Source organism: Spinacia oleracea, chromosome 4 (genome assembly GCF_020520425.1).
Source record: "Spinacia oleracea cultivar Varoflay chromosome 4, BTI_SOV_V1, whole genome shotgun sequence".
Lineage (NCBI taxonomy): Eukaryota > Viridiplantae > Streptophyta > Magnoliopsida > Caryophyllales > Amaranthaceae > Spinacia > Spinacia oleracea.
The window spans coordinates 37,719,033-37,735,073 of NC_079490.1; the positions used below are offsets into that span (position 1 = coordinate 37,719,033).

Sequence of the window (16,041 nt, forward strand, 5' to 3'; positions counted from 1 at the left end):
TATTATTTATTATTTATTATTTATTATTTATTATTTATTATTTATTATTTATTATTTATTATTTATTATTTATTATTTATTATTTATTATTTATTATTTATTATTTATTATTTATTATTTATTATTTATTATTTATTATTTATTATTTATTATTTATTATTTATTATTTATTATTTATTATTTATTATTTATTATTTATTATTTATTATTTATTATTTACTCCCTCCGTTTCTTTTTGTTGTATCCATTTCCATTTTAAGCGTTTCATATTGTTGTATCCATTTAGAATCTATTCTATATTTGGACATACATTTTATCCTAAAATACCCTTACATTTATATCTAATTACCAAAATACCTAAAGATTTTACCCATATTCCCACCTAATTTTCCCCACCCATAATATTTAATTCTTTTCCCTTCCCCATATACCCACTCTCTCACCTCCTTTATCACCCATCATTATCACTCATCTCTCTTACCTTATTTCTTTATTATTTTCTCACTCCTTTATTTATTATAATCTCTTACACCCAATCATTACACTTATACCCATACAAACCAAGATTCCAATTTTCTTAAAAACCACCCCAGATTCCAAATGGATACATCAAAAAGAAATGGAGGGAGTATTATTTATTATTTATTATTTATTATTTATTATTTATTATTTATTATTTATTATTTATTATTTATTATTTATTATTTATTATTTATTATTTATTATTTATTATTTATTATTTATTATTTATTATTTATTATTTATTATTCATTATTTATTATTTATTATTTATTATTTATTATTTATTATTTATTATTTATTATTTATTATTTATTTCGGTAATATATTCTGTTAAGTTCAGTTCAGTTTAGTTCAGTTCAGTTCAGTTCAATTCAGTTCAGTTAAGTTCAGCTCAGTTCAGTTCAGTTCAATTTAGTTCAGTTCAGTTCAGTCAAGTTCAGTTCAGCTCAAAAGAACAGGGCCTTAGGATGACACTAAAAACATGTTTTCTTATTTTAACTTCTGTGTATGCTTTTGCCTATGGAATTGGATGTTGTCACTACCTTTGGTCTTGATCATGTTTTCGCTTGCATGATTGCTTTGTATATTATATTGTGATGAGAGACATAAGTGGTCCGAACCCTTAAGGTTTCATCCTTGTGCTCTTGCTTCAATCGAGCTTCACTTTATGAATCTTACTCGAGGACGAGAAAGAGTTTAATCTGGGGGTGTTTGATGTACTTGTAATTTGCACAACTTTAGGAGCCAATATGAAATCTTTTGTGTATATGTTAGCGCAGTTCAGTTGCATATAGGTGGCATTTATAGCTATTCCTATTCTATTGTCTTTCTTTCCTTGTTTTCTACGTACAACTCCACGACCTCTCCCTATTTTTGGGCCAAGCTAGAGCGTAGCAAGGAGTATGGATGTCCCGCTAATTCAAAAGAGAGAATGACCACGTCAATGGGAACGATTGTAGCTTCGCGACCTCCTGATCACCCTATGTAATACCCCAGATTTTTAAACTTGATTTAATTATGCTAATTATTTTAATTAACCTTTCTAATTAATCTTTAACCTGATTAATGAATATTTTGAAAATTTTAAATGTTTTAATGTTATGTATTATTTTCAGGTTTTAAGATTTAATTAGAAATTATGTTAAAGCTTAGTAGTAAAATTTCAGAAAAAAGAGAATTAAAAATCTAAAAATTTTCTAATTGCCAAAATGCCCCTATTTCAGTCAAAAGACCAATAAACACTCTCTGCTATTCTTCTTAACCGTGTCATCTCCTCTATGAGAGTCAACCATGAGCTTTTGATGTGTGTTCACCATTTTTCATTCAACTCCTTGATTCATCAACCTACCTATAGAATTAAAGACCAAAACTAGAGTAGCCTATCTTAATCAGCAATTCTCATTCTCCATTTCTTCCATTTGTCAACACAATTAAGCTGCGTTGTTGAAACCAGAGAACACCATAGCCCCTATAAATAGAGGCACATTCATCACAAAAGAGATACAAAATCAGATTACCTTCAAAATCCAATTAAAATCATAAGTTCTTAATCTTGTTCGAACAACAGAGAGCATCGCCGGAAACCACCGCGAGCGACCATCACCGGCATTGCCGCCGGCGTTCTGCTACCACCCACCCTCGCCTAGTAATCCGGCCACCTCGTGTGTGCGGGTCCCGACCAGACGCCATGCACCCAGTTACCAGCCGATCTCCTTTTTCCTTCTCTGCTCTTCTGTTTTGCGAAACGGTGAGTTGCTTTGCTTTGGCCTGCTCCTCGGTATTTCATAACTTTGCTTTGGTAAAGTTTTAAATGGGCTTTTATTTCCAATAAAAAAAATTAGGCAAATTTGTTAAAAAGGACATTTTATAACTCAAATTTTGCGAGAAAGGACCTTATATAATTTTTTTTGTGAAATCACACCTTAATGTAAATTTTTTGCGAGAAAGGACCTTATATAATTTTTTTTGGTGAAATCACACCTTAATGTAAATTTTTTTTGTGAAACACAACCAAAAGTAAATTTCCGGCATTGACTGAGTTTTTCCGGCCATTTACTTGCACGTGAGAAGCACGTGTAGCTTTATTTTGCTAATTACACCCAGTTTTCCTCCAAAATTCTAAGCTTTAAAACCTAAAGTTGAAAAAAAAAATCGAAATAAAATCAAGTTTGAAAATTCAAGACTCGAGAAAATCAGTGCCTTTAGCCAACGTAAGCCACGCGTGCTGCTCACGTGCAAGTCAATGGCCGGAAAAGCTCAGTCAATGCCGGAAACTTCCCTTAGGTCCTTTCTCGCAAAAAAAATTACTTTAAAGTGTTTTCATAAAAAAAAATTATATAAGGTCCTTTCTCGCAAAATTTGTGTTATAAAAGGTCCTTTTTCACAAATTTGCCAAAAAATTATGTGGGATTTAATACCTTATAGTTGACTTTTCAAAGTAAGACATTGTTATTGGGGCTTGTTACAGTACTTTGTAGATTTATGTTAGGAAAGTTGGTGGGCCTTAGTTTCTATTAAAATTATCATGGCCTTGATTATTTCAAAGTTTACTTTCAATCAAGAATGCTACCAATACGTAGCAGTACTAACAATTTAAAGCTAACCATGTTATTTTATTTATTTATTTAAAATAAAGAAAAGAAAATGTATTTAACTTATTATTAGTATTACTAGTAGTAAGTATTAACTTTAAAATACTTTTTTCAAAAAGATCTCGACCCTCGGAGCTCAGGAAGGACGATAATCAAGGCTAAAGAAAAAGCCTAGCCAATCACGAAATTAAGGTAACGGCTATTGCTAGTACCCGCAAGTCCCTTCTAAATGAGATTATAAAATTACGATGTTACATTTTATTTTATCATTTTTATCGTGTTTTATGATTTGCGGGAAAGAAATATGCTTTGAGTAAACTATTTCATATTTATATGATATTTATGAGAACCATGAAACAATTATGTTTTATTGATCACCTGATCTCAAGAATTATTTTACTTCAACTGAAGTACAGAGGTTGAGAATTATAAAACTAATTAAAACATGATAAATAAAAGTGAAAGACCTAGTTTTGTTGGCAGTAGCAGTTCAGTTCACAAATTACAGTTTCGGTCATGCATGTATCCAGGGGCACAGGCCCACAGTTGAGCACAGGCTCTTATGGACATCGGTCCATCGTGGAAGACGTTTCACCAGTTTATACTTGCCAACAACTAGTATGTTAATAAAGAAAAGTTTACAAATAAACTAATATGATGTTTTATTAAATGTTTTATGATATTCTATTCTCCCTGTTTTAGTAACTAAAATGAGTTGAAATGATTTTACGTTGCTAGAGTAGTACGTTACTGAGTCTTCGGCTCACCGTTTGGTTTTATGTTTTAGGTGTCGACCGGGACGGCGGATGCGATTAGTGGCAAGGATTTCGTCTTATTAGGGCTCACCTAGTTTAAGCTTAATTTGTACTAAGTTCAAGTAAGAATTTTCTACTAAGTTATGTAAGTCACTTTTGAATATTAATATAGAACATAGTTATATTAGTTTTATAAACGTATTATGAGGATAATAGCCTTGTAATTCCCAAGAGGGAGTTACGGCGGTAATGTTCCGACCAAATTAGGGCAATTCCGCTGCTTAATTACTTGAATTAGAGGTCGGGGCGTTACACCCTACCTCATCACTATCATAAAAGGATTACACGGAGAAGGAGAAGAAAGTGTAGAAACATTCCACCAAGTCGAATCTTTGGCCTAAGGAGTGCATGATGTTTATGCACGGGAGAAGATAAGTGAACTAGCCACAGGCACATTCCTTGTACGGACCGTGCAACCCTTATATCTCTATGTAGCCTAAGGATAGCAGGGTGCCATAGACCGTGCGAATTTGGCACAAACCATGTAGAGCTGATGCATTGTTCGTCGCACGAACCATATAAGACCTATTGTGCTACCTTTCGCAAAACTACACGACCCTGTTGTACGGGCCATGCAGACCTGCTGAAGACTGTGCGATGATTGACGGATAATCCACTTCTTGGGCACATGTTCCCCTTAGTATAAATAGAATATTACCCTGAATCTCATAGGTGTAGAGTGTGTTGTAGTGTAGTTTTCTCTGACTTTTCTGAATTTCCTAGGTTGCACACTCTCACTACTTTATTGCTTTCTTAGTTTAACTCTTTAATTTAGATTTAATGTGCTTTATTGTTCTTTCAAATTCTGCACTTTAGGAGCAAGATCTCCTCTTTCGATTCAAGTCTGGTATTATTTCTTACCTTAATCTTGTATTGCTTTCATTTATTTCTTTCTTTACAATTTCTGAGTTTTTAGTCCATAATTTGTGGTTGAGTTTCTTTACTCAATTTGGTATGTTCTTAGTGTTCATCCTCAAGTTCATCTTTTAGGTTGAGTTTCTTTACCAAAATACTAGTAGAATAAAGGGGATTTGCCTCATTTGACCTCCCTTATCGTGGTGCGGCAACGTTGGAGGCTGCAAATGTGACATATCATTTGCTACGCCAAAAAAATGTTGCAAAAAAATTGTAAATTGCAGTGTTTTTCACACAATATGCGGTAAATACAAATGTTTTTTGCATAAAGTTTTAGTCACAAAATGCATCAATTGGCACTGTTATGGCGGGTAATTTGAAATATATTTTCTGCTATTTTATTATAAAAATGCAGAAAATGATTTTTAAGAAAAAAAATATTCTTTAAATATAGCAAATTCTGCCTTTTTGTAGCCCAAACTAAGTACTAATTTTAGCAGAGTTTCCTTTATATTTGGAAACAACCCAAATATTTTTATTTTGCATTTCACTTGTAAAACATAAACAACATCTCAATACTTGATAACCAACTACACCAACAAACCCAAACTCCATCATCCATCACCTTAACAAATAACCCCAAAATTACCACAGTTAGAATACAAAACCAACTAAAACCAAATATCGTGTCATTACTAAATATTTATTTCTATATACAAAGTATGTTTTGGTAATACATTGGTTCAAACCATCACATAGTTATTCGTTAAATAAGATGTTTCGTACAAAATCAACTTGTTCATTGGTGAAAGGCTCATCTCGTGGTGTGTTGTATTCCTAAAAACATAATAAACGAAGTCAACAATAAGTTAAGTAACAAAGACTAAACAAAGTCAACAATATACAACCATTTTGCCTTAATTTTTTTTGGTTAATAAACACACCATAATCTATAGTAGGAAATAGTAACCTAAAACCCCTTAAAAGCTACCAACAAAACTAAACTTCACAGCATACCAAAGCAACAATAGTCCTCACTAGACACTATTACTCAAACTTATGATCATGTTAACAGATAAATATATAACTTTTTTCATGATATCATCTCTAATATATAAGTCAGGAGGTGAGGTTATTTGATTAAAAACGCTTTTGGAGTTCATCTTATAGGTTTATTTCGCATGACGATGGGATTATTTATAACCTAACATAATGACATTATAAACCCCTAATCTACCTAATTAACATCTAATTAACCTGTTAACCCTCTAATTTGCCTACCCATTAACCCCTTAATCAACTCATATTTTTTCTGTTTCTTTTCCTCTAGCTTTTATTTTTGCTCTCCCCTTTCCTTCTTCCCTTTCTTCCATGAGGTGATTGAAGAAGTTGATGGTCTTCCAGATACGATGACAACCAGACACAAGAGAGGAGGAGATAAAATATGTGACTCTGTGTTTAGGAACAACATCTCTACACCAGACTGCATGACACCAAGGAATCTTCTGGTGATGCACCACCATTTTCTGATACACCTTCTTCACATAGTACTTAGGCAATTGAGCAAAACTGCTCTCATCATAGTATTGTTTCAGTTGTTCCTTAACTGCACAAATTTTCCTCCAATACCACCCACTACCAGCCTTTGGCTGATACCCCCACCAGTTCTCCCCTTTCACATAGATGGCATTAACCCATCTAACCCACATAATATCTTTTTCTAGCTCTTGCCCACACATACTTCCCCAGGGATGCAATGTTCCAAATCTGAACATTTCTGATTACTAAACCACCCTCTTTTTTAGCTGTACACACTTTTTCCCATGCTATGTACCCAGGTTTAGAACAAAAGTAAGACCCTTGCCAAAGAAAAGCTCTGCAGATAGACTCCACGGTTTTAAGTGTGTGCTTTGGCAACACAAACACCTGAGCCCAATAGGTATGCACACTCATCAACACATAATTAATTAGTGTGATTCTACCAGCAAAAGATAAGTTCCTAGAACTCCAAACCTTAATCCTAGCCAACATTTTGTCAACTAAGCACTCACAGTCAACATTAGTTATCCTTTTAAAGTAGATTGGCACCCCAAGATATCTGAAAGGAAAACTTCCTGCAGGGAAACCAGATAACTCCACCACCTTTGTAAACTCAGCTTATTTCACGCCAGCAGCATAAATAGCTGACTTTTGAACATTAGCTTTCAGACCAGAAGTATCAGAGAAAATTTTAAAACTCTGAAGCATCATGAGAATAGATTGGGAATCACCCTTACAGCAAAGGATCAAGTCATCTGCAAAACACAGATGAGTTAGTTTGGTAGCTTTGCATCTAGGGTGGTATCTGAATCCTTTTTCCTGGCCCAACTTCAGCATGATTCTAGACAAATATTCCATGCAAACCACAAACAAAAAGGGTGAGAGAGGGTCCCCTTGCCTTAAACCCCTCTTTGAAGCCAAAACTTAGGGGTAGTGACACAAACCAGAATCCATTTAATAAATTGAGCAGGAAACCCCAAAGCAAGAAGCATCTCCTCCAGAAAACCCCACTCAATTGTGTCATATGCTTTCTGCATATCTAACTTGATTAAACAGCTAGGTGAAGCATTCTTCCTCCCATACTGTCTCACAACCTCTTGGCAGATCATGATATTGTGCATGATGAATCTACCATGAACAAAAGCCCCCTGATTCTCAGCAATCAACTCAGGTAACACCACCTTCATTCTTTCACACAGAATCTTCGTTATGCACTTATAAATTACATTACAGCATGAAATCGGTCTAAACTCAGTGACATTGGAAGGACACTTAGTTTTTGGGATCAAAGTAATGGTGGTGGAGTTAATCTCCTTCAGCAACTTCCCAGTCTTAAAAAAGTCCAGAACAGCTTTAGTAACATCCCCACTCACAATGTGCCAATTCTCCTTAATAAAAAGGCTCCCAAAACCATCAGGTCCAGGTGCTTTGTCACCATTAATGGAGAACATGGCAACCTTCACCTCATCCCCAGTAACTTGGGTAATCAATTGCTGACCTTGCACAAGAGTTAAAACAGGTCCAGCTGCAACTACTTCTGGCATAATGCAACTCCTATGAGTAGTTTTTGAACCCAGGAGCTTCTGATAGTATTGCAAGAAAGCATTAACCACTGATTGTTCATCACAAACCCAATTCCCCTCCATGTCATGTATGGCATACACTGAATTCTGCAGAACTCTAGCTCGGATACTCTTGTAAAAAATGGCACTATTCTCATCACCACCCTTAGCCCATGACTCTTTGGCTTTTTGTCTCAAAAAAGACAAGTATAAAAAATGCACGATTCTATATTGATTTGCAGCTGCACACTAGAACAAAAAAGGGTTATAGTAACGCCCTTTTTTGCAACAGTTTCATTGGCGTTGCTATATCATAGTTATCGCAACAGTTAAATAATTATTAATTTGAGTAGACTTTGACTTTAGAAAAACGTTGCTATAGAAATGCTATGGCAACAATTATATAATTTTATTATTTTATTGCAACATTTATTAATATTCTAATGAAATATTGCAACGGTTTTTTGTTGAGTATCTAAAAAATTAAAAAATTAAAAAATAATACGGAGAAAGTTACTGAAAATTTTGTTTACTGAAAAAATGTTATTGAAACTTTTTGTACAGAAATGATTTATTTGGTTTCCCTCCTTCCAAACCCTTTTGTTTCACCCCCAAACCCTTCTTCACGTTCTTCTTCTCTGTCCTTCTCTTTCACCTGCTTAGGTCTTCTTCTTTGTTCTTCTCTTGCATCTGCTTCGTTCTTGTCAATCCTCTTCATTTTCGTTTCCTGAAGCAAGGCGAATCTGAATTGGAAATTGGGTTTTTGAATTGGAGATAAAGGAGAAATTGGCAAATTATGTTTCTGAATTGGCGAGAAGGAAAGGTTAATTGGTAAATATCTCATCGAATTTGGTCTTAAGTTTTCAATTACGCTATTTAATTAATTGGTTACAATTGCATTTTGTCTGTGGTTTTGAGGCCTAAATTAGGGTTCTTAATTGGAGAATTATGTTGATTTTCATTCATGTCTGTATGATTTATTTACAAATTGTTTTTGTTGATTCCACAATATTAATCAATTATGTGGTCGATCATGTGGGTTATTTTGGATGATTTTGTTCTGAATTTTGGTAATTTTTGTGACAATTTATTTGTTCTTTAATCTCCCCTTCTTTTGTTTCTGAACGGGTTCTTCATATGAGTTCTTACTGCTATGTACAACAAATACTTGAAGTTGCATCTATTTCTCTTCCAAATGCAAGTTTGTTTCCTATGAGTTCTTCAAATTCATTTTTTACCTTTTAAGAGTCACAAACTTGATTTTTATTTCCACGAGAAAACACCTTCACATATGATGCTGTGAGATTTTTTTTTGGGTGTTTGTGGTTCGGGGCTGCTGGTTTCGTTATGTTCATGTGTTGAGTGCTGGCTCTTTGTTGATTTGTTGCTGTTGGTAGGGTCTTATGGAGAGGTTTGGTAACTAGTGCGTTTTGTGTAGTTCGTTGGGGTTCTGGTGCAGGTCGGTGTTGTTGCATCTGCACACTGTGTTGTTCTTGCAGGTGTGCTGCAACTAGGTTGTGTGGGTTTTGCAGTTGGTTGGTGTGTAGCTGTTGGGTTTGGGTCTGATGTTGCACTGCTGTTGGGTCAGAACTGATGTAGCTGTTGGGTCTGCTACTTAACTCTTGTTTGTTTAGTCAACTTTGGCATGAGTTAACTAGTTTGGATGTGTTCTTGTTGTGAGTTTTGGGTGTTTTTTTGGTTTGTTTTTGTCTTGTAAGTTGGGGTGTGTAGACACCTACTTTTGTCCCCATTCCCGAAAGGGAAAGTTCGATGATGAGAACATAAATCTCCACTTGACAACGCATCTCCTATAAAATAACGAATCTCAATTCCCCTTTTCATTTCACCCGAAACCTGCTATTTATAGTAACTGCCGTAATGGGTAGTTGTTAAAAGTGGCAAGTCATAAAAGATAGAAACCTGTCAGAATTAGGTGTTGCACTCTAACATAAATCCTAAATGAGATAGAGATTATGAGAGAATCCTATTCCTAATATGCATGATTCGAAAATAAGAGTCACGTATTAATTAAAATCCTAACTAGCCTAGAGTTCGTAACGGGCCCAGACGCATCCCGTCACAAGGTTAATACGCACTAAAAGACTCAACTAAAACTCAAATACTCCGGATTCTAGGAATCCGAATCTGACTAAGAAAAACAGCCAGATCCTATTTTCAACGCCTGGCTCTGGGCGCTGAAAATACCTGGTACGTGTTTTTTCCTAATTCCTCGTGGATTAGAGTTCTACAATTCTATCTTTCCACGAACTCTTTTCTATAAATAGGGCCTTAAGTTCGACGTGAAAACACAACAACACACAATTATTATTCTGAGTATTGACTCTGAACCCTTAAGCCTAAGCCTCACACTGCAAAACCGATCATGTGTTCTGTCGCAATCGATCCATAAATCGAACAGAACGTATCCCGTCCCATAATTTGAGATTCGTTAAATATAAGGAGAAATAGCAAAGTCAAAGTGGTTAGTTTTCTGAGAACCGTGACACACCTCTCAAGGGTGCGTCGTAATGTGTCCCTTTTCCATGGTTTAATTGCTTTCCTCGCCCTTTTATGAACTGTTAAACTAACTAAATCTGATTGTTCGATCACGCCTAATAAATATGATATTTTTGGGAAATTGGATTATCATGCTAGGTCCCTTAATACAATCTAAATCAGATAATCGCGCTCGATCTAGTATTATATGTTGTATATTGTTAAAATCGACTCAGATTAGTTTAATAGTTAACGCATGTCCCTTCAATTATTTGTGCTGAGCTAGTAAGGATATCCTGCCTCTGGAGTTATCGAAGAGCGAGTACTCCTCTCGGTAGTTACAGTCCCCCGAACCCTCAATCTCTACCCTGCGGGTGTACGTTGAGCGATCCCCACCACCAGGGATCACAAGGGAACCTACGGCCGTCGTGGTCAAACATAATTGCACTCCCTTTATGTCACGATAACCGGGTTTTGTCAGTTTTTCTCATTGTCGTTAAAAACTGAATGGCGACTCCTATATTACTAGTCAATTGGGTGTAAACTCACAGGAAATCCAATTACACTTGATTTGATAAAAAGAAGCGTCACACCCACGAGGGACGAGGTCACACATTAGCCTCGTGCTTTTTCGACCCCCTCACAGTGGCGACTCCACTGGGGAAAGTGAAGGAAATACTCGTGCTTGTAGGTAATCAAAATAGCCGAAGGGTGAAACGATCCTACCCCGCGTTTATTTCCCCATCAAGTTGGGACGACCTGAAAATCAGCATATTAATGTGAACGGGCAGAACCGCATAACGAATCTTGGCTCCCTTGGTGTTTCATCTCGGGAGTTGGGACTAAGGATACCCATCGCCAACCGGGGGGTGCATACGCTTTGAATGTTGTCCACTCGGCACTTTCGCTAGTAGTACACCCGTCCCAAACCCAATCGCTCGCTCATTAGGTCCCTCTCGCCTGCATGCCCCCTTGGCTTGCACTTGCGGGTTGGCCTTCTGGGACGAAATTCGTCTGTTGAAGGCACTACCTCGACCGGGGCATGTGTCGGATCTGCGATAGAAGCGGTACCAAGCCAGGCGCAAATACTACCCATAGAAGCCTATCACAAACTACATGACATATTATTATTGCCTCATGATGGAATGTTAGTTATGTGTAGCGAAATATATGATTGTGTGTGACAAACTATCCTAGAAAAACCAACGACCTTAAAAATTGCCCAAACATTCATAAACCAATTTGCCAAAGAGTTATACCGAAATACGTGTTCCGCAACCCGAACGATCGCCACAAAAATAAGCGACGCTCGGTATGGCCTGTAACGAATCCCACAAACGCTGCACAACGCGTAAAGGACGTTATTAGGCAAGCACGCAATATTTAAGTCGCATCTACAAAAAATATACGCGAACAGAATACGAGTACCAGTCAGGGACGCATTTTCAGCGCCCCTGGCTGGGCGCCAAATATTCTCACGCCCACAACTGGGCCCTGAATTTGCTGCCTGGCCTTTTGGTCAGGCACAGCAGCCTCAGTGCCCGCGCAAAGAATATATACGTAGCAAAAAAAAAACTTTTCGAGAAAATTGCTACGAGGGCGTATGAAAAAGCACTCGATTCTAAAAGCGACTTGTAAAAAATAAAATAACTCTTTGTGTCGTTGTTAGGCCTCCTATGACGACAATGTTCGGCTCCAAAACCGAGCACGCTAATTAAAATAACTTTGAATGTAACATGGGCAAAGTATTGAAAAAATGATGTTCGAATAAAGTTTTCAAAAAAAATAATGTTCAAGTAAAAAATAAATAAATCCGAGTCTAGACTAGGCTATGCCAAAGTACAATCTAAATCCTAAGTCTTAGTTGTCTTATCCATAGAATCGGTCCAAATGCTTGGTGTCGTTCTCCAAGTTAAAAGGTTAAACCATATTGAGTCTCCCTTCCTAACATTTAAATCAATAAAGCACCCATGTGTAATTGTCATCCCTTGCTAAGAATCCACGGCCTCAATACTCTCTCTCACCAATAAAAGGAATATATTATAGTATTTGCAAAATGGAAACAGTCACATTCTGAAAATTATTCCTCCATAGTCGCACAACCCCCAAAGTGAACCTAAGGTGTCAATACCATTGGAAAGAAAAAAATTATGGCCTCAAGGCTTATGATCACATTGGGTCACGACTATCATAGTCCTCTCGAGTCACTCGCTCCTTGAAATACTACTAAGTACGGACTAAAAGATTTCCATGAATGCAACATGACCAACCATGAAAATACCCAAATCTGCATGCCATAAGGCTACCATTGGGGTAAAGCAATACACACTAAGAGGGAAGCCGCACTAATGATTCTAGTCTTGCAAAAATAAAAATTCGATCTCCCCAACTGACTACCTTGCCAATATTAAGCAAATGGCGCATGACAAATGAACACCCAAGGGTTAAAATCTAAAGTGTCAACCAACGAAAGTTATGGTCCAATAAATCTAAACCTGAAAGTTGCTTGGTCAAGTATTATAGGCTTGCGCCACGTCTTTATTTTGAGTCTAGGCCACCTCCTTATTCATAAACGGGTTATAATCAGAAAAATTAATGAAAGTTTGAGTCTAAATCACAACTTCCAGTTAAAATCCGAGAAACTGGAATTTGAAAAAGAAGCAAAAAATTATTTTCGATGTAATTCTTTCGTTAAATTTCAATAAGGTAAAAACAACATTTTGAATCAACGCTATTTGCACATTTTAAGAAACGACTAAATAAGATTGCAAAGTAAGACAATTTAAAAAGTCCACCCTAGGCCCACTAAAATTAAAGGTCCACTATAGGCCTACCAAACGAGGCTCACTCAGTCTCGCCTCGTGACTCAAAGACCACAACCATCTACCTTTTAGCCCAAATAAAATTTTTTGAAGGATTTATGTTGGGGAGAAATCCCAAGCAAAAAGAAAAAAATAGAAAGAGAAAAGGGAGAGCGAAAAGAGCAAGCCATGAAATGCTTAAAAAGAAAGAGAAAAGGGAGAGCGAAAAGAGCGAGCCATGAAATACTTAGCCCGTACCTCCCAAAGCGCGAAATCTGCCCAAGTAAATAAAGGAAAAGAATTGAGTCAACCAATCCAAATCATGCCACAAAAACTACATAAAGTTCTACGATGTCTACCCTTTCCAATCCTTATGTTCTTAGACGCCGTCACTCTGGGGCCCCTGTTCAGCTCATTTAACCCATCCATGTTCTCATTGCCATAACCCAAGAAACCATTACCTCGACTCTTGTTCTTGAACTTGTTGTCAACCGCAAACCCCGTACGGCCATTGACACGCGCGTCATACCCGTCATCTCCAAAACTTGCTCTTACATCACCGCTAGTATAATGACCATATAACTTGTTTGAATACATCTTGTTGATATACCCTTGAGCCGTCCCCATGCTACTCGTTGACCTTGGTTGATTTAAACTCATGACACTAGCACGAGGCTGCAAATTGTGAGTCCTAGCAGATGTAATCCTCATGCTTGACTAATACCTATACAAATTATCCTATCTCATTCGACCCGTCTTTCAAACCGTCTTGAGTCACGAATAAAAAAAAGAAGACAAATGAAAAAGTACATTCTACACTCAACATAAGAAAACAAAAATTAAAAAAAAAATATGAATAATAAAAAAAAAGGAACTTTGCAAAGCGCCTCTAAAGTTAGTCTAAAAAGAAAAAGAAGCATTTAGCGCACCAAAAAAGATCCGCCCAGAAATAATTTTCAGCGCCCACAGCTGGGCGCCGAACTTTAGCGCCCCAGCCTGGGCCCTGAATCTCTCTGCTTGCCAAATTTTGTCCAGAAGTGCTCGTCATTTTATCCGCACATGCACGGAAAAATAACGAACACTTGGAGGGGTACAACACATATTCAGGTATACGTACCAAAAAACACATGAAAAGAAAATACATGTACTTAAAAAATAAAACAAAATTTTGGCTTACGGCAAAGCAGCAGATTAAAATAATAATGAACTTCACTTATCTCATCCTATTTCAAACATTACGGTTCCACCTCAGAACGTACTTGTTCAAAATCAGCATTCTAAGAAAACCATTTTCTAGGCTAAGAACTACGCAAGACCTGATTCCAAATTAAATCTATTTAAGGCGGATACGTAGGCAATCCATGATTCGGTCCAACCAATATTAAAGCCTATAAAAAAACAAGAATAAAAATAGAAGTCCCTTATTGAAATTTAATTACTTGCAATCCAAGTCGAAAGAAAAATTGAAAGCACGGAGAAGAATCCAAGTCATCAAGATGCCAAAATGAGCACACATCGAAAAATAATAAGGGCACGTACCCTTGCCAGAAGGAGCACTCACACTCCTAGGCACTTAGCCAAGACTCAAAAAGATCGCTTTGCCTCAATTGAATGGGGGCTAGCGCAAGCGTCCATGACCTCTAAAGTACTCGACTTGACCCTCCCTAAAGAGAACTAACTCACTTAAAGACTTTCTTTCACCACTAGACATAGTCGTTCGCTTAAAGATCTTCTTTCACCACTAGACACAGTCATAATCGCCAACAAGTAGTAAAGGCAGTAAGCTTGCAATAAAGAGGATTGTTCTACGGCGTCGCCCCATCGTTCCTTCGAGCTCAGGGCACCCGTTCATGGTAACTCAAATGCTCGCGAATCCCCTTTAAAAAAAACCAGACATTGTCAATTGGACTTGGCACTTAACCAAGGCTCACTCTACTCAGACATATGACACGGGCATCTAAAATCGAAATCTGAAACATCATTAATGGGAAGACATAACAACAACTGGGGGCTAAAAATTGAAATGAAAGAGCTAGGGAAAGAACTAAATATACCTTGACCTTTTGTACAGACATACACCAAGTAAATCTAAGTCAATTTGAAAACGGTTTATATTCCCGCAATTCTGGAAAAGATAGCCCTAAAAGCCTAAAGCATATGCCAAACGGACACAAGTATATCTTGACGCCTGCACCCTGGCTTCCAGCAAATTCTTAGACAGCATTCCAAAAATCGTAACAGTATTTTTGATTCACTCATGTAATCCTGTACGAACCCTTCTATAAGTCAACTTACTTAGGACACCTCGCACTGTACACAGTAGGATTCGGATTTTAAATAATTTTCAAATAATTTTCAAAGAACGAACATAATAAAGTGTCGTTGGTTTAAGCTAAGTGTGCGTTTATCTCAATGTTGCAAGTGAGTCAAAAGATTTCTAAATATGATTATGCGTAAAGAAAGGCACCTAAATTTTGGTCAAGGCACACTTCCACATGTTACTACCTTGACCATGGCGATGTCGCATAATACGACATTTACAAGAGAAGTAGCAGGTCACTACTCGAACGTACCTCGCACTAAACCAATCTGGTTCAAACTATTCATGATCCATGTCACCATAAAAGCATAAAGACGTATGCAAAGCATTATAGCACCAAGCCAATCCCGTAGCTACAATTGGGGGCTTGAGAAAAACACTCTAAAAATGCTCGAAATGACGATTTTATCGCAAATTCTCGACGCTAATGCTATACATACATCATAGGGGCGCAATCCTAAGCTTTAAACGTGTAAAACGAACCTTAGAATGGCTACAACCCCTCCCAAATTCTAAAGCACTACTTAGAATATATAAAGT

The 16,041-nt window shown here is 36.8% G+C and overlaps 1 protein-coding gene and 1 long non-coding RNA gene across 2 annotated transcripts; one reads left to right on the forward strand and one right to left on the reverse strand.

The window, feature by feature from the left end:
• The first annotated feature begins 1,740 nt into the window (after window positions 1–1,740).
• On the forward strand, window positions 1,741–4,788 carry LOC110805431 (uncharacterized). The gene is made up of 3 exons (XR_002538011.2): window positions 1,741–2,269; window positions 3,233–3,305; window positions 3,901–4,788. It is a non-coding gene; the product is annotated as an uncharacterized lncRNA (long non-coding RNA).
• A 2,152-nt stretch (window positions 4,789–6,940) lies between these two features.
• On the reverse strand, window positions 6,941–8,602 carry LOC110805420 (uncharacterized). Its single transcript, XM_022011023.1, has 3 exons — window positions 8,481–8,602; window positions 7,267–8,077; window positions 6,941–7,054 (listed from the first exon to the last, which is right to left on the reverse strand). Exons 1-3 carry the CDS (start codon window positions 8,600–8,602, stop codon window positions 6,941–6,943), a joined length of 1,047 nt encoding a protein of 348 aa, XP_021866715.1.
• Between the last annotated feature and the right edge of the window lie 7,439 nt (window positions 8,603–16,041).